The sequence below is a fragment of the Synchiropus splendidus genome, chromosome 1 (assembly GCF_027744825.2).
Source record: "Synchiropus splendidus isolate RoL2022-P1 chromosome 1, RoL_Sspl_1.0, whole genome shotgun sequence".
Lineage (NCBI taxonomy): Eukaryota > Metazoa > Chordata > Actinopteri > Syngnathiformes > Callionymidae > Synchiropus > Synchiropus splendidus.
In genome coordinates, this window is record NC_071334.1 from 70,463,284 (window position 1) to 70,485,811 (window position 22,528).

General features: G+C 46.7%; 1 protein-coding gene across 5 annotated transcripts; it reads left to right on the forward strand.

Annotated features, from left to right (window-relative positions):
* Positions 1–2,909: 2,909 nt before the first annotated feature.
* LOC128762086 (NACHT, LRR and PYD domains-containing protein 3-like) lies at positions 2,910–22,253 on the forward strand. Of its 5 annotated transcripts, none has more exons than XR_008415532.1 (16): positions 2,910–3,406; positions 3,529–3,697; positions 6,197–6,502; positions 7,126–7,374; positions 7,441–7,542; positions 7,965–8,018; positions 8,587–8,661; positions 10,340–12,113; positions 12,201–12,377; positions 14,030–14,206; positions 14,828–15,004; positions 16,702–16,878; positions 17,704–17,880; positions 17,979–18,152; positions 18,478–19,074; positions 19,242–22,253. XR_008415532.1 is itself a non-coding variant. In XM_053869942.1 (16 exons), exons 2-15 carry the CDS (start codon positions 3,661–3,663, stop codon positions 18,512–18,514), a joined length of 3,693 nt encoding a protein of 1,230 aa, XP_053725917.1. In that variant the 5' UTR covers positions 2,910–3,406; positions 3,529–3,660; the 3' UTR covers positions 18,515–18,529; positions 18,626–22,253. The 5 variants fall into 5 exon arrangements, 4 of the variants coding, with proteins under 4 accessions (XP_053725917.1, XP_053725926.1, XP_053725910.1 ...); XM_053869942.1 differs by having other exon boundaries at positions 18,478–18,529; positions 18,626–22,253; XM_053869951.1 differs by having other exon boundaries at positions 18,478–18,525; positions 18,626–22,253.
* Positions 22,254–22,528: the final 275 nt, after the last annotated feature.

Genomic DNA, 22,528 nt, shown 5'->3' on the forward strand with positions numbered 1-22,528 from the left:
GCTGAAAAAGGAGCTCCACATCCCGTCTTTTCCCCTGGAACATGTTTTCTGTCAGAGCAGCGACAGCAAGCTGTGCAGAGTTCAGTTGTAAAGGTGGAGACGCTTGGTTGATTCACCACAACGGCACAAAATTCAAGATCAGTGTGTGTGGTCGGCTCTATTATTTGAGTACCACGGAACATGTTGCTAATGGAGAATGCAATGGTGGCTTTGATATCCAAACGTGGCACACAATACTGGGCCATTGTACTTTTGATGATGTGTCCAAATTAGAGTGCGTGGTTGAAGGCATGAAAATCCTGGGTCAACGTGACAAACTCAACTTCCAGTGTGAGGTGTGCACTCAAGGCAAGTTCACACAACGTTAAAACAGACAGACAGACTGATTCTGGCTAAGGCCAGAGTAATACTGGAACTTGTCCAGACTGGTGTGTGTGGCCCAATAGAGCCAACAGATGAAGTCGGGTATAAATATGCCATTTAACATGTACTGATGATCATAGTGGAATGATTTTTCCCGACTTCATCAAAACAAAGAGTGATACTGTCAAGGCTACAGAGGCGTGTAGAGCCGACGTAGCACCTTATGGAAGCATTAAATGCATCCGACAATGGGACGGAATTCATTGGGCATGACGGTCAGTCTCTTCTTAGAAGAAACAGGATCAGGCATGAAACAAATGCACCCTATTCACCCCACCAAAACAGGACAGCAGGAAGAGGTCGGAGGACATTATTTGAAATGCCCAGGTGCGTGCTACTGGAACGTAACCTCCCAAAGCAGTTATGGACAGATGCCGTCCAGGCAGCAGCACAGATCCCTAACAGATGTAACAGTAGGCGTCTTGGGCAGACTCTGGACACATGTTTTCACTGGTAGATCACCCAACGTGTCCAACATGAGAATATTTGGCTCTGCATGCTGCGCCTATAAGCATGACAAAAAGTAGTTGGGGCCTCGGTGTGAAAAAGGATATTATGTTGGGCATGATAAATATAGTCCAGCTTACTGCAGAAGTGTTTTGTCCTGAGACAGGGAAAGTACGAAAACACTGGTTGGTCAAATGTATCACCCAGACAGACACCGATGTTGTTGATATCAGTGAATAAACTGTTTCAACAAAGATGAAAAATAACACCTCACGATGAGGCAGTTACAGATGTCAGTCAGGTACAAACCGAGAGCAAACAAGAAAAGCAGGGAGTTGATACAAAGCACCTCCCTGTCAGACAAAGGAAGCCTCCAGAATATTTACAGGATTATCAGTGTCAAGTGATGAGTGTGATGAGGATGGAAATGTGGATTGTTTTTACAGAGCTGTTTGTGGTGTTCCCAAAACATGTAAAGAAGCCATGGATTCCAAAGAATCCAGAAGACGGCAAAATGCAATGAGAAGTCGCATGAAGTCGCTTAGAGAAAACAATAGTTTCACACTGACTTCACTGCCACAGAATGAGAAAGCAGTGGGGGGTCGTTGGATTTACTCAGTAGAAGAAAACACAGGTGGATCAGACTTGTATAAAGTCAGGTATGTGGCAAAAGGGTCTGCTCAGGTGGAAGCAGTCGACTACAAAGAAACCTTTACTCAAACTGCAAATATGTCTTCATTACAAACACTTGTTCAAATAGCAGTACAGGAAGATTTAATGTCACATGAAATGGATGTGAAAACAGCAAAGCTCAAGGCCCCAATAGACTGAGGTCCACACAGAAGGTTTTGCCGTTGATTCAGAGTCTGACCAGCATTTTGTGTGCAAACGAAACATGTCATTGTATGGACTAAAACAAACTGAATAAGTTACAACATGACAGTCTTGAGAAAAGTGGCTTCACACAAGATGATGCTGGTCACTGTGGATACAGAAGTCAATCACAAAAATGAGAAAATAGTCCTGTTGATGTGGGTAGATGACCTGATCATAGCGGTGAATAACTATGACTCACTTTCTGATGTGAGTCAAGCGCTGAATAGAAAGTTTGAGATGAAAGATCGTGGAGAACTAAAACATTTGTTGGGCATTGAGTTTTCACAAAGTGAGGGGAAAATCAAAACGAACCACAAACGACAAATAAAAAAGTTGTTGGAAAGGTACGACATGATAGAATGCAGATCAAGATCGACTCCTTTTGAGCAAAAGCCGAGTTTTGCAAATGAAGACGAAGGTGTGAATGCAACAGAATCCAGCAAGTTAATTGGACGTTTGATCTACATCATGAGATGTACCAGGCCTGATTTGTGTTGGATCGTAAGTCCTCTATAAGAACATTTAGCACAAGCAAAACAACAGCATTGGGCAGCTGCGACACATGTCCTGAGATATTTAAAGAGCACAGCTGACCAAGAGTTTGCAGACTAAGAAGCAAGCTCATTGATACCACGTATCATTTGGTGCGATCAGCTCAGAGTGAGGGCTAAATATCTACTGTATATTGTCCCACATCTGATGTGACAGCTGATGTTCTGAACAAAGCATTGACAAAAGGAAAACTTGAATGATTCAAAAACTGTTTGTTCAGAACATAAGGTGGTGTAGTTAAAAGTGTGATGTTTTCATTGTTATTTTTCCTTAAATTCGTTTATTTGTCGATTGATCATCAGACTTATGAGCATGTCTTTGAGTGGGGGTGTTGAGTCAGTGACAAAGTCACGTTATTTGCCGGTGTGGTGTGAGTGTTGATCGTGAGCTCTGGCCAGGAGATGGCGCTGTGGTATCCATCTTATTGGTGTGTACTGAGTTGCGCATGTGCCAATAAAAGTGCGGGAGGAAATCCCAGTCTCGCTAAGAAAATGATGATGGTGACACATATTCGTCTGGCTAGAAAACAACTGTATTGTAGAAATAGAAATAAGCTGCCCTCGACAATATCAAACTAAAAGGATCCATTTTTGACTGTGTTGCATCTGGCTTTTCACGGCAGAAGAACTCCTGACCCCAGGTCTCCACTGCTGCGGTGCAAAAGACATGTTCTGAAAGGGGAAGTGTCTGGATGATTTTGGCCCAGAAAGGAATCATTCTTTTCATTTGGAGGGGTTGGACTCTGAGTTGTGACCACAGAGCTCAGGTCAGTCAGCTCCTGAAGACCAGCACCCACCTGTGTAGCAAAGGCCTGCGAGTCCCCTGACACGTTGTTCACTGTCAGTATCAGCTGCTGTAGTTTCACCAGGCGGTGCCATCACGGTCTGAGAGACCACGACACACCTGTAGGCTGCTTCAAGGAAGTCTGAAAATAGGTGGCACCAACAGGTCGGACCAGATTTGGGCACAGTCATGTGACTCCAAATCAAAGCGCTGGATAGTGTCGATAGTGTTGATCTGCAGAGGGAATCCTTGCCCTCCTCCTCCTCCTCCTCCTGCCTGGAGCTCCTGAGGGATCCTGCTACTCTTCCCTGTGGACACACCTGCAGTAAGACCTGTGTCGAATGAATGAATGAATGATTGTTCACTTGACGTGACATGTAAGAGACGCGCTGAACCAGAGGGCGCGGTTCGATTCCCGTCTGATCTGAAGGCTGCTTTTCACTCCAGTGTTTCCAGTCTCTCGAGCTCCGATCATCCAGGCGGTGGTGGAACACACTCACACACATGGTGACTCACTGCTGTGGATCATCGAACACAATCTGAGGTCACAACTTTGGACCGGAACAACTGAGCTCCGACATGGACCCGAGACTGAGGAGGGGAGCCTCGCTCACAGGTCAGTGACTTGGTTTGACTTGAGCCTCATGAGTCTGACGTCACCTTTCACATCCAAGGATCCGAGTACAGACGCACTTGCTGACTAGATTGTTTCCCTGAGGAAGATTGATCAGGAAACTGTGACGTGACCCAAATCCACAGCCGACGGATGGCGCCATCTTGTGGCCAAATCTCTAACATGCGCCTCTCCACATGTGAAAGAAAACAACATGAGCACAGACGTTAGACGTCAGTTAGAGATGGTTCAACAGTTCAATATTGGTTTGGCTTTGGTTCCTGAGCACAATAGATATCAGACTTTTGAAAGGCTGCTCCTCTGATTTGGTCCCACAGACGTCATCTGTTGTGATAATTACTAGATTAGATTTTAAAAATCATCTAATTAATTAAAGATTTGTGATTAATTAATCTCAGTTAATCACAGTTTAATGGTAAAAGAATATTTGCCACAACAAGCCACATTTTGGTATCTGACTGAATCCAATGATGGAGCCATCCATACATTGAATCAACAACATATTGTTTATCTTGCATCAGTTTCACACAGCACAACAAATCACCATGGAGGCTCTATTCAAGTTTCTATATCACCTTATTTAAACTAAAGCTCTTTTCATGTCTTGAAAATATTTGGAAGTCTGTTTTCCTTCACATCATGAGCAGAAAACTCTGGTGGTGACGACACAATCTCCCACATCAAATATAAGACACAAACACATGTGAAGAGGCTGATGGAGCTTGTGTGAGTCACGTGATCATGACGCTGAAAGTCTGATCTAGTGACAGGTGGAACAGTGGTGAGGTCAGCAGAGACAGTTGGATCAGTGGACTCTGATGGAAAGGTCCCATTGTCTTGTCTTGGTTCGGTCAATCTTCGAATATCAACTGTCAACTTTTACATATATAAATAAAGAGCGCCTCCTGCTGTCGGGATGTTTGAGCGACGTAGCGATGATACTTGACCATTACTGGAGGAAGTGAGTGATGATCTCTGCTGTCCTCGACCTTGTGGCGCTTCTGAGTTTGGGTCGCTCTGGTTTCACGGCGCCACCTGTCTCACCTGTCCTGAACGAGTCTGGTTGCTGAAGTTTGTTCAGACTTGCTCTTGGTCATGTTTGTGCATGTCTGACTCTGATTTCCTCCCGACTCTCACTGGATCTCAGTGAATTACCATTCACAGCACCGAGAGTCTAACATGGGTCAGCAGGTGGCAGCAGTGTTCTGGACTCTGTTACAGTGAGAGCCAGTCATTTGTTTTGGACTCATTTTACCAAAACACTAATAGGTATTTTGTCAAAGTAGGCAAATGTTATTTTGTGAGTGAACATGAAGCATCTTCATCAGAAAACTTTGAGAGCGTCTGAACCCAGGTCTGTGGATTCAGCGGAGAACTCTCCACCCAGTGGACCGTTGACATCCTTCTCCAGTGTCGCCCTCATCTTCCTGTTTCAGCAGCGCGTCTCTGTCATGAGCAGCGTTGCCATGGTTACTTTGAAAAAGTAATCCGATTACTGAATACTCCCTCAAACAGTAATGACTTGAATTCAAAAGTAAATAAGTTAGATTACAAGTCACTTGTCAAGTTACGTTTGGCAGCCGACTGCTGCTCTCATTCTTGGAGGTCCAGCGTTTTTCCATGTTTGGGGTCATTTATTTGAGCACAATCTCAGTTCTCTGTTTTGCTTTGACACACTTGAACCCATTGGAGCGAAAACCACTCACAAAAAGAACGAAAAACAAAACAAAGTGATATGTTGTCATTTATATAATAAAATGTGGGGATTGCCCCATTATTTTTATTATTATTTTACTTTTTTGATTTCTTTTTTTAACGACAAGGCAGAAGTTTATTAAGCGTCAGTGTGTCACGTCTCCTGTTGGCCACCTGGGGGCAGTAGTCGCACTGAAGTGGCTGCTGTTACTCGCCTCTACGCGCCGTCGCCCCACAGGAATCAGTACATCACATCAGTAATGTTTCTTCTTGCACCAAAGTAAAAGTCTAAAAATCTATCATAAGTGTTGTTTAACTTGACCTATCAAGAGAATAAAAAAAACGGTACATAGTTTTTTGAGTCCGCACTTTCGACACATTTGGGAGTGGACTTTTTTGGCTCTCTTTAACCGGTGATTTCTGCGCGTTGATGGACCCTGCAGGGTTAATACCGTCATCGAGAGCAGACACGAATACCAAGTAGTTGCTGTATCATCAAGGAGAAACGTGCATCTCTCTCCTCACTCCTCTGTTATCTCCTGCAGTGTAGCCGGCAGCGTGACACGTGAGCTGCCCGCGTGTTGAAAACGTGACTGGCGTGTCCCCACACGGCGTCATGCCCAAAGATGCAGTTGTAGAAAGCGAATGTAACAACAGATGGCATTGTTGTGTGACTGTATTCCAGCTGCATGTCAGAGAGAAGCCTCCACAGCAGACGTCCAGGGATGACTGGTTCTCCAGTGAGGCAGGTCCACCATCATCAGTGTTTTCTCCTGTCGTTCTCAGCTGCAGCACAGAAGAGGGACTACACCCTGAAGCAGGATGAGATTATAATCCGGCCTCCATCACTTGCCTTTGGTCGTCTGGAGAAGATCTTTTGGAGACATAACGGCGAGAAAGTTGCTACATTTGACAGTGGCAAACAACATTTCTACGGCTCCTATGACGGCAGAACCATACTGGACCGGTTTAGTGCAACACTCTTCATCAGAGAAGTGCAGTTGGAGGACAGAGGAGAATATGAGCTGGAGGTTTGGGTCAAAGATCAGAACCACCAGACTAAAAAAGAGTATCATCGTTGGGAGGTGACAGGTGAGTTCATTGTGCTTCACTGTGACTCTCTGACGTCACTAATGTTGGTGATGAAGAGTCTGCGCTCCACTCACACCTTCATTTATCATCAGTGCTCCTCCTCTCCTTCATCTCCAACATCCTTGGTCCACCTCTGTCTCTCCTCTCCACGTGTCCAAACACCTCCCCTCTTGTCCCTCCTCATTTCTGATCTCCTTTCTCCCAATGACAACCTCAGTATCTTCAGCTCTGACTCTCCTGACTCTGACTCTTGAATCTCTGAACATCATCATCAACATCATCATGGAAGTGACCACTACAGTCCAGTGAAGCTTCCCTCTTCTCTCCACCCTGCCTGCACTCTCTTCTTCACCATGCTTGAACTGTTTTCTCTCCCTCTTCTCCTCCTCTTCACTCGTCCTCCTGCCTGTCCTTCACAAGCTTTCATCCCTCTTCTCTCCAGCTTCTCCTCCACCTCCTCTTTACTTTCACTACAAATCTTCAGCAAACATCATGGTCCAGAGAAGCCCCTCCCTCACCTGGTCTGTCTGTCACCATAGCAACAGAAGAGCTGATGCTCTCACCTTGACTGTACAGATGTCTGAACATATGGAAGTCACCACTCATGTTTCTGTGTGGTCCAGCTGAAGTGTCCATCACCAGTGTTTCCTGTGAGATGGATGGTGACCACCAGGCAAAGCTGGTCTGCTCTGCTGAGTCCAGTCACCCTCAGCTACTGAACTATGAGTGGAGCTTCAAGGGAACTAAACATCGCGGCTCCAACCTGACGATTGGTCTGGAGGAGGAACATGACGAGACGGTGTTCACCTGTCGTGTCAGCAGCCCTCTGAGTGAAGACAAAGCTACTTTAGCAGCCAGGAAATGTTACCCAGGTCCGTGTGCTCCACCCAACAGCATCTTCTGTGAGCTTGTTAGTTCATGATGTGGCTCTCCCTCAGAAACTCCAGAGTCTGTGGTGCCGACTGTCGTCCCCATCGTCGCCGTGTTGATGGTGGCTGTGCTTCTGATTGTGGGCCTGGTGGTCTGGAAGAGACGTCAAGGTGAAGGATGAAACACACACACACGTAGTGACAACACAAGGAGACTCTCACAAAGTGACTCAGCTCAGAGGTGGAAACAGCTCTGCTTCTAAATCTTTGAACAGGAAGTGGAATGAAACCTCTCATCATTGCTCCAATGAGAGCGCCACCTAGTGATCTTTGAGTGACACTGCTCCATGCAGCTTCATCAGCTCACCACTCGTCTGTTACTGTGTGTCCTGTGTTCTTACCTGCTCACAGTGGTGAGTTGATGTTTGTGAAAGCACCAGCAGTGACTTCTAAGCTCTGATTCCAATCTGGACACAGAAGAAGCTACAGATGTTGTTCAGGAGTCACACAAAGCTGTTGCGACTTTAGCTCAAGGATTCATTCAGGAACAAAGGTTAAATGAAGTTGTGACCTTGTTTTCGTTGTTTATCCAGCTCACCGTGCAAAAGCGAAGGAAGCTGATGTGGAACTCCAGGCAGCAATCCAAAGTAGGGGTGACTTCATCGTCCACTCTGCTCCCAACACTGTTCCACTCACACTCAAATATTCCACTGAGACACACGGCATTGATTTATTGATGTTTTCTTTAGTGATCAAACCTCACATCAACATTGAGCTGCTGAGCTTAAAAAATAAATGTTTGTATTTTTCAACTAATCTTCAGTTGAAGTTCACACGATGGCTGCTGTGTCCATGTTTTATGATCCAGTGAAGCATCGTGTTCACGTGAGTGACAGCAGCTCCAGAGGAGGAGGATTGACAGATTCTGTCTTCCTGTCAGTGAGGTGGACGTCTGGGCCTCTGGCCTCCGGCTGCTGCCTCCGTGACCCCGTGGTTTGTTACTGTGCAAGACCTGGGAATAAAGTCATTTAAATTCTACATCATAAATCAGACGACACAAAGCTTTGAATATCTGGAGCTCTGAGGCTCGACCTCTCGTTCTCCCTCATGTTTCACACTATTCAACCCCAAATGAAAACTGACACAAACACAACCAGGTTTGGACTTAACTGGAGTGAATGGAGGTGTTGACCATGTCATCATGATCATTATCAGGTTCATCTGAGGAAGAGAACCAGGCCAGAGAAGAACATCCTCTCATGAAGTGGCCCCCTGACCCTGTGGATCAGGGTGAGCTGAAACTACTTTCATTCATCATCACTTCACTCACATCACTTCCTCTGTGCACTCTGGTTTCCTCCCACGTCACATGACTCTGTCTGACAGCCCTCCACTGGGTGTCCAAATGTAGCCAGGGTGTAGAAGCCTGTGAAATAGTGGCAGGAGTCTGCAGTTTGTTTCCTTCCTCTTGTTGTTGTTGACAGTGGTGCAGGAAGGTGCTCAAGAGTGAAGAGGTTCACCAAGTTAGCTGGATGGTGCTGGTTCTTACAAACCTTAGAGGAACCCTGGAGATTTGCCTCACTTCTCACCTGACAGGAAACCAGCATCACCATCATCTTGGGCACCACATCCACGAACAAGTGATCCCACAGGCTTGATCCAGCTTGATGGTGGGCCGTCCCTCGGTGTCTGACATCACACTTTGTTGGTCGTCTCACGACACACTCAGGTGGAGCTTTGCCTTGGACAGGGAGATGGTCACTGACCCAGAGGAGGCACAAGGTTACTCTGACCTGAGAATGGAACATGATGTTGCATTTACTTTATGTGGAGGTCCTTTATCAGGGACCCGTCAACATTTCATGTAGCATCACGTGTGTGTTCACATGTGACAGCTCCTGAGTGCCAGTGGCAAAGGCTCCGCCCACTTCAGTTTGTGCCTGCACAGATGTAACTCAGCCTGGCTTCAAGTCTTCGTTGGTCCTAGTCGTGACCCAGCCTTGACTCTGAGATGATAAACAGCACCCAAACCTTGTTGGACTCCAAGTCGCTGCTAAATACCTTTTGCTCAAAAGATGACATGTTGTCTGAACTGCTGGAATCCCAATTGTGGAAGGGTTTCTGTGGTGAGAGATGTCATCACTCTCTCTGCCCACCAGATCTTTTGATGACGTCACTTCCACCCGATCAGTCACCACTAGCATGTAGTGTTTTCCCAGCGCTGATGAATTTTCCGTTCTCTTTTCATGAAGGAAAGGCACATCATATCACACACACACCGTAACAAACACTTCTTGTACTATTCAGTCCAGTCTCTTGAGTACGTCATACATCTTTCCCATGAGGTATTTGCAGGAAGAGAGTTCAACTATCTCTATCACTGTCTTTTTTACATAACAACATTGCAACTAAACAAGGGAGCCAGGGAGCGCAGGTTTCAAATCAATCTATAATATCTGCAATAATATCTCTATTTTGACATATTCAGCCTATTTTGACCACATTTTATAAAAAAAAATCTGTTCTGAGAGCAAATGTCAACTTTTCCATGATAAAAAATGAAAGAATTATACAACATCTCGCCATTGTTCTGTGGTGCAACTTCCAACCATTTCCTTGTTATACATTGTTTACTGGCTGCCATCAGTGTACAAAGTCATTTCCTCAACAGGTAATAGGTATTCAGTCACAAAAATATTGATTCGATGACTCTGCCACTGATTTGCCTCTTTGGCCCCACAGTATCTCCCACAAGTTTCACCTGTACCAAGGTGTCTTTTTCCAGCAGAATTCTCGCCATGTATTTGACTCCGTTTACAACCACTGGCTCTGACAGATTCTCTCCCAGCTTTCCTTTGCTAGCAACATGCCTCTGTCTTTTTCCCATCCTTCAATCTAGAAGTCAATTTGACCTTGAAACACCTGATCAGTTTTACTGTTTGATCATGTGACTTCTCTCTTCATTCAGGAAGTCGTGCTGCAGAGTGTGGAGGACGACTGAAGAGGAGGCTGAAGGAGCAGTTCCACAGTGTGTCTGAGGGGGTCGCTAGAGCAGGAAACTCTGCCCCTCTGAATCAGATCTACACAGAGCTCTACATCACTGAGGGGGGCACAGAGCAGGTCAACCAGGAGCACGAGGTCCGACAGATCGAAGAAGCAACCAGGCAGCAGACCAGAGCAGGAACTACCATCAGAGCAGAAGACCTCTTTAAAGCCTCAGCTGACACAGAGCGACCAATCAGGAGCCTGCTGACGAAGGGCGTGGCTGGCATTGGGAAGACCCTCCTGACACAGAAGCTGACTCTGGACTGGGCTGAAGACAAAGCCCACCACAACTTCCAGCTGGTGTTTCCTTTCACCTTCAGAGAGCTGAACCTGCTGAAAGAGAAGAAGTTGAGTTTGGTGGAACTTGTTCATCACTTCTTTCCTGAAGCCAAAGACTCAGGACTCAGCAGCTTTGAAGGAGTCCAGGTTCTGTTCATTTTGGACGGTCTGGACGAGTGTCGACTCCCTCTGGACTTCAACAGTCGGGTCCTGACAGCAGCTACAGAGTCCACCTCAGTAGATGTCCTGCTGACCAACCTCATCAGGGGGAACCTGCTTCCCTCAGCTCAGCTCTGGATCACCACACGACCTGCAGCAGCCAATCAGATCCCTCCTGAGTGTGTGGACAGGGTGACAGAGGTCAGAGGGTTCACTGACCTCCAGAAGGAGGAGTACTTCAGGAAGAGGTTCAGAGATGAGGAGCAGAGCACCATCATGTCTCACATCAGGAGCTCACGAAGCCTCTACATCATGTGTCACATCCCCATCTTCTGCTGGATCACTGCCACAGTTCTGGAGGACATGTTGAAGAGCAGAGAGACCAGAGAGCTGCCCAAGACCCTGACTGAGATGTACATCCACTTCCTGGTGGTTCAGGCCAAAGTCAAGAAGCTCAAGTACCATGGAGGAGCTGAGACAGACGAGGTTTGGACACCTGAGAGCAGGAAGATGATGGAGTCTCTGGGAAAACTGGCTTTTGAGCAGCTGCAGAGAGGACACTTGATCTTCTATGAATCAGACCTCACAGAGTGTGGCATCGACATCACAGCTGCTGCAGTTTACTCAGGAGTCTTCACACAGATCTTCAGAGAGGAGAGAGGACTGTACCAGGACAAGGTCTTCTGCTTCATCCACCTGAGTCTTCAGGAGTTTCTCGCTGCTCTTTATGTCCACCTGAAGTTCTTCAACTCTGGAGTCAATCTGCTGGACTCACAACAAACACTTGAAACCAAACATCCAGAACAGTTCTACCAGAAAGCAATAAATGAAGCTGTAGAAAGTCCAAATGGACATCTGGACTTGTTCCTGCGCTTCCTCCTGGGTCTTTCTCTGCAGACAAACCAGAGGCTCCTTCCAGGTTTGTTGACCCAGACAGGAAGTAGCTCCCGGATCCATCAGGACACAGCAGAGTTCATCAGGAAGAAGATCAGTGAGAAAGTGTCTCCAGACAGAATCATCAATCTGTTCCACTGTCTGAGTGAACTGAAGGTCACTTCTCTGGTGGAGGAGGTGAATCAGCTGCTGAGATCAGGAGCTCTCTCCACAGCTCAGCTGTCTCCTGCTCAGTGGTCCAGCCTGGCCTTCATCTTACTGTCCTCAGAGGGAGATCTGGACGTGTTTGACCTGGAGAACTGCTCTGTTTTAGAGAAGGTTCTTGAGAGGCTGCTGCCGGGGCTCCAAGCCTCAAAAGACGTTCAGTAAGTGGATCAAACACTGTAACCAGAAACATCTCTGATGATGTGAACTGAACATGAATGTTTGATTTGTGTCTTCATTTTATTCAGACTGAGAGGGTGGAGCCTGTCAGTGAGAAGTGGTTCCCTTCTGTCCTCAGTCCTCAGCTCTCCGTCCTCTAGTCTGACACAACTGGACCTGAGTGAGAACTGGGACCTGAAGGATGCAGGAGTGGAGCTGCTGTCTGCTGGACTGAAGAGTCCACACTGTCACCTGGAGACTCTCAGGTCAGAACACATCATCTCATTCTTTGTCCTCATCTGTGGTGAGCATTGGAATGTACAGTTGCAAGCCTCACTGGATTCAAGCAGCTGGTCTCAGAGGAGAAACTCAGAGTCACTCACAGTTGAAGCTCCCTCTAGAGGCAGGTGTGATGGACGTCTGCAGCCGAGGGAGAAAACATTCACCTTCTTTTCACCTCCACATCATGTTGACTCCAGACTGGATCCTTTCTTCATGTCTAACTCAGAGAGCAGCGTGGATCCATGAAGGCTGTCCGTCGTGTCAGCTGTGTTTCCGCTCTTCTCTTGGGAAATAACACACTTCTTGGTGGCATCACTCTCAACAGTCAACTCAGTGACGGAGCCTTGAAATGAGCCTGAACGCTTCCCATGATGCTCAGCAGCCCAGTCCACCATCACAGGTGGATGGATACAACAAGGGTTGTTCCAGGTGAAGGAGCTTCATGGCGCCAAGACTGAGCCTGCTCACATCAGACCAAGGACGTGACAGGCGCCTGATCCACCTCCATCGCTGGAGCTCATCAACACTGGGCTGCAGAGCATCATGGGAACTGTTGAGTTCCATTTCAAGGCTCCGTCACTGAGTTGACTGTTGAGAGTGATGCCACCTCACTGTTGCCATGGAGACACATGAAGCCTCCACTGCAGCTCTGTTGTGTCCTGGCTTCAACAAAGCATCAGGGTTCAGATCAGTGTGGTGTGTTGAAGCAAGTTTTCCAACCTTTGGCCGCTCTTCATGATGCCTGCTCTTTCATGTGTGCTGAAAAACACTCTTGTTTTCAGCCTCTAGTTAGTGAGTTACATGAGATATGAAAGGTGAATAAATGTTGTCAAACGTTGCAGTTTATCCCTGTAAAACATCAATGAGAAAAAGCTCCATTACCCATCATTCAACAGTGCAGTTCTGTCATGACAGTCTGACTGGACTGTTTCTGGCATCACAGCAGGGGAGTCAAACTGATCCACAGAAGGTTCTGGTTCCAACCCAGCAAACACAAAGAGGTGAACCAATCAGGTGTCAGCGCCAGACTGTCAATCAAGTGATTCCAGCCTTCAGACACCTGGTTGGTGAGAAGGTCTCCTCTTGGTTGGTTGGAACCAAAGCCTGCACCCTGCCGCCCTTTGAGGAGCGCTTTGACTCCCCTGCATTACAGCTGCTCTCTGTCCAAGTTGCAGCAACCTGGAGCTTCTACAAAGAAATGGATTCTTTTCACTTCGTTCACTGTTTTGCTTTGTTCTGTGTTGGATGAAAAATACCTTCAAAATCAAGTGTTTTGTTTTTCTGTTGACATTTTTATGATGTCATGGTTTGGCAGCATTTCACCGTCATTTCTTACAGTGTAGGTTGAGGGTGCGAGGCTGGGGAAAGGGTTATGTCAATGAGGTGTCCCCACTAAGACAGCAGTGCACGTGTGTGTGTGTGTGTGTGTGTGTGTGTGTGTTGTCTGTGCTGCCTCTGTTAGAAAATCCTCATGAGAACAAAGTTTCCCAAAACACATGTATATTCCAACCACAATGTGATGATGATCTTCTGAATGGAAAGAGTTCAGTGGCTCCTCAAATCAAGTCTTTAAAGTCTTGTCACAATAGAGGATTGAAAAAGTCTCACTTGTTGATGACACTCGTCTCTTTCACAGACTGAGGAGGTGTAGACTGTCAGAGAGAAGTGGTTCCCTTCTGTCCTCAGTCCTCAGCTCTCCGTCCTCTAGTCTGACACAACTGGACCTGAGCTACAACAGGGACCTGAAGGATGCAGGAGTGGAGCTGCTGTCTGCTGGACTGAAGAGTCCACACTGTCACCTGGAGACTCTCAGGTCAGAACACATCATCTCCTCTCTTCAGTTCTGCTCCACAACATGGACAGTTTAGTGGCTGTTTCTTGTCCATCATGTTGATTGATGTTTGTCATGTTGCTGAGAAAACACTGGGTTTTCTCTTCTTCTCCAGGTGTTTACTACTTTACTACAGTCTGACTTTGTTTCTCTCAAGTCTCCATTTCTGCTTCAAACTTTCCTCCAGTGGATTTATGGATTGATGTTGAAGATATTGAGGACAATGTTCATCAGCTCCAATAGAATCATCATCTCTGCAGCTCATGTTCATCATATTGGAGCAGAATCACACCTTTTTTCATCGGAGCTCCTTTCTCTGTTGGGTCCACTGAGTTTGACTTTGAAACGTTTTGTCTTCATCTCCATGTTTCTGTTCTCTTGTTGCTCTTTTGACCAATAATAGGAGCCAAAAACACTGGCCTCACAACAGTCACAGTGTTTCAGACATGTTTGATCAGGTTGATCCTGGCTGATATAAAAGTGCTTCAAATATTCCAACCACAATGTGATGATGATCTTCTGAATGGAAAGAGTTCAGTGTGTCTTGTCACAATAGAGGATTGAAAAAGTCTCACTTGTTGATGACACTCGTCTCTTTCACAGATTGAGGAGGTGTAGACTGTCAGAGAGAAGTGGTTCCCTTCTGTCCTCAGTCCTCAGCTCTCCGTCCTCTAGTCTGACACAACTGCACCTGAGTGACAACATCAAGCTGAAGGATGCAGGAGTGGAGCTGCTGTCTGCTGGACTGAAGAGTCCACACTGTCACCTGGAGACTCTCAGGTCAGAACACATCATCTCCTCATTCTTTGTCCTCATCTGTGGTGAGCATTGGAATGTACAGTTGCAAGCCTCACTGGATTCAAGCAGCTGGTCTCAGAGGAGAAACTCGGAGTCACTCACAGTTGAAGCTCCCTCTAGAGGCAGGTGTGATGGAGGTCTGCAGCGGAGGGAGAAAACATTCACCTTCTTTTCACCTCCACATCATGTTGACTCCAGACTGGATCCTTTCTTCATGTCTAACTCAGAGAGCAGCGTGGATCCATGAAGGCTGTCCGTCGTGTCAGCTGTGTTTCCGCTCTTCTCTTGGAAAATAACACACTTCTTGGTGGCATCACTCTCAACAGTCAACTCAGTGACGGAGCCTTGAAATGAGCCTGAACGCTTCCCATGATGCTCAGCAGCCCAGTCCACCATCACAGGTGGATGGATACAACAAGGGTTGTTCCAGGTGAAGGAGCTTCATGGCGCCAAGACTGAGCCTGCTCACATCAGACCAAGGACATGACAGGCGTCTGATCCACCTCCATCGCTGGAGCTCATCAACACTGGGCTGCAGAGCATCATGGGAACTGTTGAGTTCCATTTCAAGGCTCCGTCACTGAGTTGACTGTTGAGAGTGATGCCACCTCACTGTTGCCATGGAGACACATGAAGCCACCACTGCAGCTCTGTCGTGTCCTGGCTTCAACAAAGCATCAGGGTTCAGATCAGTGTGGTGTGTTGAAGCAAGTTTTCCAACCTTTGGCAGCTCTTCATGATGCCTGCTCTTTCATGTGTGCTGGAAAACACTCTTGTTTTCAGCCTCTAGTGAGTGAGTTACATGAGATATGAAAGGTGAATAAATGTTGTCAAACGTTACAGTTTATCCCTGTGAAACATCAATGAAAAAAGCTCCATCACCCATCATTCAACAGTGCAGTTCTGTCATGACAGTCTGACTGGACTGTTTCTGGCATCACAGCAGGGGAGTCAAACTGATCCACAGAAGGTTCTGGTTCCAACCCAGCAAACACAAAGAGGTGAACCAATCAGGTGTCAGCGCCAGACTGTCAATCAAGTGATTCCAGCCTTCAGACACCTGGTTGGTGAGAAGGTCTCCTCTTGGTTGGTTGGAACCAAAGCCTGCACCCTGCCGCCCTTTGAGGAGCGCTTTGACTCCCCTGCATTACAGCTGCTCTCTGTCCAAGTTGCAGCAACCTGGAGCTTCTACAAAGAAATGGATTCTTTTCACTTCGTTCACTGTTTTGCTTTGTTCTGTGTTGGATGAAAAATACCTTCAAAATCAAGTGTTTTGTTTTTCTGTTGACATGTTCATGATGTCATGGTTTGGCAGCATTTCACTGTCAATTTCACCATAATTTTTTACAGTGTAGGTTGAGGGTTTGAGGCTGGGTGTTAGGACAAGGGTTATGACAATGAGACGACCCCTCTAAGACAGCAGTGCACGTGTGTGTGTGTGTGTGTGTGTGTGCGCGTGCGTGTGTGTGTGTGTGTGTGTGTGTTGTCTGTGCTGCCTCTGTTAGAAAATCCTCATGAGAACAAAGTTTTCCAAAACACATGTATATTCCAACCATACTGTGATGATGATCTTCTGAATGGAAAGAGTTCAGTGGCTCCTCACATCAAGTCTTTAAAGTCTTGTCACAATAGAGGATTGAAAAAGTCTCACTTGTTGATGACACTCGTCTCTTTCACAGCCTGAGCAGCTGTGGACTGTCAGAGAGAAGTGGTTCCCTTCTGTCCTCAGTCCTCAGCTCTCCGTCCTCTAGTCTGACACAACTGGACCTGAGCTACAACAGGGACCTGAAGGATGCAGGAGTGGAGCTGCTGTCTGCTGGACTGAAGAGTCCACACTGTCACCTGGAGACTCTCAGGTCAGACATGTTGATCAGTATTTATTGATCTGGAAACACATTCAGAGACACGTCAGTGATTCTTCTGATGTTACAGCTCCATTTCTAGATTTCACTTCATCTTTGGCTCAGAAATTCACTTCCTCTTTTTCTTCTCATTTTCTCTCCTTTTTTCCCTCAAACCAATGAATTTCCTGATTTTTCAAAAGAAGCGATCCACTTTTCTCAGGTCTTTCTGAACCAACATGGACAGTTTAGTGGCTGTTTCTTGTCCATCATGTTGATTGATGTTTGTCATGTTGCTGAGAAAACACTGGGTTTTCTCTTCTTCTCCAGGTGTTTACTACTTTACTACAGTCTGACTTTGTTTCTCTCAAGTCTCCATTTCTACTTCACACATTCCTCCAGTGGATTTATGGATTGATGTTGAAGATATTGAGGACAATGTTCATCAGCTCCAATAGAATCATCATCTCTGCAGCTCATGTTCATAATATTGGAGCAGAATCACACCTTTTTTCATCGGAGCTCCTTTCTCTGTTGGGTCCACTGAGTTTGACTTTGAAATGTTTTGTCTTCATCTCCATGTTTCTGTTCTCTTGTTGCTCTTTTGACCAATAATAGGAGCCAAAAACACTGGCCTCACAACAGTCACAGTGTTTCAGACATGTTTGATCAGGCTGATCCTGGCTGATATAAAAGTGCTTCAAATATTCCAACCACAATGTGATGATGATCTTCTGAATGGAAAGAGTTCAGTGGCTCCTCACATCAAGTCTTTCAAGTCTTGTCACAATAGAGGATTGAAAAAGTCTCACTTGTTGATGACACTCGTCTCTTTCACAGCCTGATCGACTGTGGACTGTCAGAGAGAAGTGGTTCCCTTCTGTCCTCAGTCCTCAGCTCTCCGTCCTCTAGTCTGACACAACTGGACCTGAGTGAGAACAGGGACCTGAAGGATGCAGGAGTGGAGCTGCTGTCTGCTGGACTGAAGAGTCCACACTGTCACCTGGAGACTCTCAGGTCAGAACACATCATCTCCTCTCTTCAGTTCTGCTCCACAACTGGACGGTTCTTCTGCTCTTATGATTCTCTAAAACACTGTTTCTCCTTCATTGCAGGTTGATACAGTGTAGGATCTCAGAGAGAGGCTGTGCTTCTCTGGCCTCAGCTCTGACCTCTAACCCCTCCCACCTGAGAGAGCTGGACCTGAGGAACAACCATCCAGGAGGAGCAGGACTGGAGCAGCTGCCTGCTGGACTGGAGAGTCCAGACTGGAGGCTGGAGACTCTCAGGTATGGACAGAGCAGCAGAAGTGACTGACTGAGCTCCACAGAGCTTCAGACTGAACATGTGATCCAGGAGCAGACAGAGAGGATGTGGGTGTGTGACGCTGCTCAGACTCTTCATCTGAACTGAGCACATGACATGTTCTCCTGCTGGACACCAGTGGAAGCACCAAGGAGACAGTGGAGACTGAGCAGCTGTTTAGAGATCCATCTTTGTTGTCATCAACACAGTCATGAAGGAGCCGTCCACTGAGCAGCAGGAGATCATAGTCCTGAAACATCTGAAGTCACATGGAGCTGCTCTCATCCTTCTCTCTCTTTCTTCCTCCAGGCTGGACGACTGTGGACCAGAGTGGTTAAAGATCTGACCTGAAGAAGTGTGAGTGAGTGTTTGATCCATGAGAACTGCTGGACTCACAAGTCTCTGACAGAGCAGCAGTGGTGATGAACTTTGACCTTCTTCTCTTTCATTGGTCAAGACTGACTCCGAGTCTCAGCAGCCGCTGCCGTCATCATGGAGAGTTTCCAGCTCTTCTGAGGCAGAGTCTCAGTGGAGAGCAGCACAGAGAAAGAGTCCTCAACAGCAGTCAGAGAAGAAGCCTCCACCCTCACAGAAGCTCTTCATCTGTGGAGACGCTTCTGTCTTCAATGCCCCAAACAGCTCAGATGTCCAGCTTTTGCTCTTGTTTTCCATGAGTCCTTCATGCCACTTACTCTCTGAAGCCTTCAGTCGTGTCCATGACTTGAACCCTGATATGAGCCCTTTGATGTGGACACTTGAGGAGCCTGTGTTTTGGACACATGGACTTTGTTCATCACATGTCACTGGCTGAAATGATCTTCCTCTGAATGCAAACCGACAGATGCTCATGACTCAGTCGGAACAGGGCTGTTTGACTCACCATGTGATCTTCTTCTTCTCACCAAGGTAGTTCCAAAGACAAGACCATGTACCTGAACAATGTCTTTTAGAAGTCAGCAGTGACTCAGTGAGAAGCTACGGAGAAATGGTGTGATGAGGTCACCAGCTGAGACCTCCAACCACGGCCTCCTGATATGGTGTGGGAAGATCAACCTGCCATTTGATGTCTGCAGGTCTTTCAACAAGCTCTGTCACGGCTCACTTTGCCTCGTTTTGGACTCAACTCTTCCACAGTGAAAGAACCTGTTTTGGATTTGCTGCACCGCAGGTAGAGATGGAGGAACCTGCTTTAAAGTTCAGACGACTTTAGCTTGTGTGGAAATGTTGGTGACGCTGGTGAAGTGGCCGGAAATAAAGGTTGGTTCTGTTCTGGAGTGGAACAATGAGTTTCACCTATTTCCTCCAGGTGTTTTAATTTCTCTCTGGCTGTTTCCACCTCACCCTGCAGAGAAGACACTGCTTCATTCATCTGTGAGGAGAAAATCCAGTTACCTAACAAGTTATAAACGATATTTACAGTTTGGTGTCAACAGATGTGTTTGGAGTGGTTTCTGTTGTGACGTCAAACAGCAGGCAGAAGGAAGGACCTGCGATACTTCTCCTTCACATGCTTTGGGTGGCTCATCCTGTCACCCTCCTGCCCCCCACCTCTTCCTGAAGGTGGTGCTGTTGCTCATGTTATCTGCAGCTCTGGGGTTTATTATCAGGAGTCTCTCCCCACTGAGGGACGAGTCAAGGATATCTGTCTGTCTGTTGTTGAGATGTATGGAAATGTTTGTGACACTGGCCAGAGTGCAGAAAAGAGTGTTAATGGTGAAGAGCAAAAGTGTTTTCTGTGGATTTCCTCCTCAGAATAAACAGCAGTTGGAGCAACATGGTCCTCCCTGACTGTGTCGTCTCGCTTCACTCTTGATCAGCAGACGAGGCGTGTTCAGCAGCCACTTTGTTCCCAGCAGCTCCGCATCCATAGCCAATACCTGCCACCCGGTTCATACAGCGCATGCTCATTCCCACAGTGTAGCATTCTGGGTCATGAAGTTCAACTCACTTCATAACATCACATTTTCCCTCCTATAAAAAGATATGACGACATTCTAAACGTCCCAGTCTCCTCAGCTTATTACAGACACAACTGAAACTGCCATTGCGAAATATTTCAGTGAAACTTTTTAGCTTTGAAATGACCTACAAGCTCTAAACATCCACAGCAACACACACACCGACATTCCTTTTTTTTTTTTTTTCATTACAATATAAGCAAGTATTTAACAACTTTCATTCAACCTCGTGGGTGGCTGCATATGTCTCTGCAACTTTGATTGATTGACTGCAGCATTTGATGGTCCGGACTCTGTTGCAACATCTGAATCTGAGTGGACAGAAGTGTCTGATTCTGCTGTGTCATGTTGAACAGTCTCCTTAGCTGCAAAGTCTTCCTTCGTTGTGTGTAGTTGAAGGTCTGTGTGGTTTCTCCTCAGAGACGATCCCTTCTCCATCTGAATCCGATAGAAACGTGGAGCCACTTCCTCTTTCACTTGTCCCTCTTGTCTCCAAGTGCCATCAGAGGTGCCGCTGCGATGAATCTCCATTTTTCTTTCCTCTTTTGTTCCTCCTTCGTGACTCTGACCTTATATGCACTTCTGGGCGTTAGCAGCTCCTCCTTCATTGGAAGAATGGAGTGAATCCGCCTCTGCATCAGCATCTGGGCTGGTGACAGTCCATTTTCTAGTGGTGCACTTTTGTAGATCAGCCAGTGTCTCTGAAAGTCATCTCTGTCCAGTGCTTTCTTCATCATCCTTTTCACAGCGTTCACAGAGCTCTCTGCCAGTCCCTTGGATTTTGGATAGTTCTGGCTGTAATATGTTGGAAAGCCCATTCACTGGCAGAGGCAGCTCACATGGGTCTTGAGACAGCTGATGACTGCTTTGCTCGTGGTTGATTGCAGTCCTCCAACTTCAGAAATAATCTGTTGTACTCTGATGTAGTTCTTCTCTGTGTAATGAAACAGATCAGCTCCCACCTTACACTTACGGTCTGTGGGCCACAGGGCGACTCACGAGTGGCTCCGTCTGCTGTTTTTGCCTGTGGATTAGACAAGGTTGACATGCTGCGGCTGCTGTTTGGCTGTTTTCTTGATGTATTCTCGGCCAGTACATCACTTCTCTTGCCTTGCGTTTATGCTTGACTTCACCAATGTGGCCTTCGTGGACCTTTGGAAGCCTTTGTTCACGTCGTGAGCATGGAATAACGAATTGACTCCCTCTCATCACGATGCCATCCGCCACTGGAAGCTCTGCTCTACATTTCCAAAAGTCCTGTATTTTCACTGGGCAGTCTCTCTTGTTTTCAGGCCACCCTGTCTGTATCGTATGTTGGAGCTCTGTCATGGTTGCATCTGCATTGGTTTCTCTCCGTATTTGTTCTGACCTGTCTGCACTTACAGGCAATGATGCCTGTCCACGTATGTCTGTATCTCACTGTCAGCATTGTCTCCCTTATCCACAGCCCTGGACAAGGTGTCAGCAGTGAACATGTACTTTCCTTGTGTATATGCCATGTGCACATCATAGTTCTGCAGCTTGATTAACATACGTGCATAAACAGGACAGTCATTTCAAGGTTTCACCATGATGGACAGGAAAGGTTAATGGTCTGTTTCTATTTCAAACGTTTGGTCATAGACAAACTGATGGAAACAATCACAGGCATATACACTTACAAGAAGCTCTTTTTCAATCTGTGCAGAATCGGAAAACTTTATTAATCCCAAGGAAAATTATGTTCATAACATGCTCTGTACACAACATATCACAATAAAATGAAAAAGAAATACCATCATAAAGTGCAAAAAGCCATACAAAAGAGCTTAGAAACAATGTGCAAGAAAAAGCAGATTCAAGGACATAGTGAACAGAAAAACGTGCCAACTTCACTGTAGTCTTTTCAGGGATGAATTGTACAGTTTTATTGCCACAGGAAGAAAGGAGCTCCTGTGGTGCTCAGTCTTTGAGGTGGGTCGTCTCAGTCTATTGGACCACGTGCTTCTGCACTGGACCAGGAGCGGATGGAGGGGGTGGGTGATGTTGTCCAGGATGCTCCTTCGTTTCAGGAGCATGCTTCTCTCCATAACCGTCTCCAAGGAGTCCAGTTGGATGTAAAACTCCACATAGCTGGTTGGCGCAGGCTTTGAGCACCACTGGCTTGACACCATCCGGGCCCACTGCCTTGCCTGAGTGGAGGCTCTCAGCTGATTCCTGACTTGGTCCAGTGTCAGACACAGTGGTGGCCCTGGTGGGGGGAAGGGGGAGGTGGAGTCCGTAGGTTGAGCTGTGAGGTGGGTGAAGGTGTGAGCTGGGGGTCCAGTTCTTTCGCAGGACAATGGGAGAGGATCCGGGGGGAGGGGAGGCGTCAGTAGATCCGAGGGCACTGATGGGGCACAGACCGCAGTAGGGATCCTTGT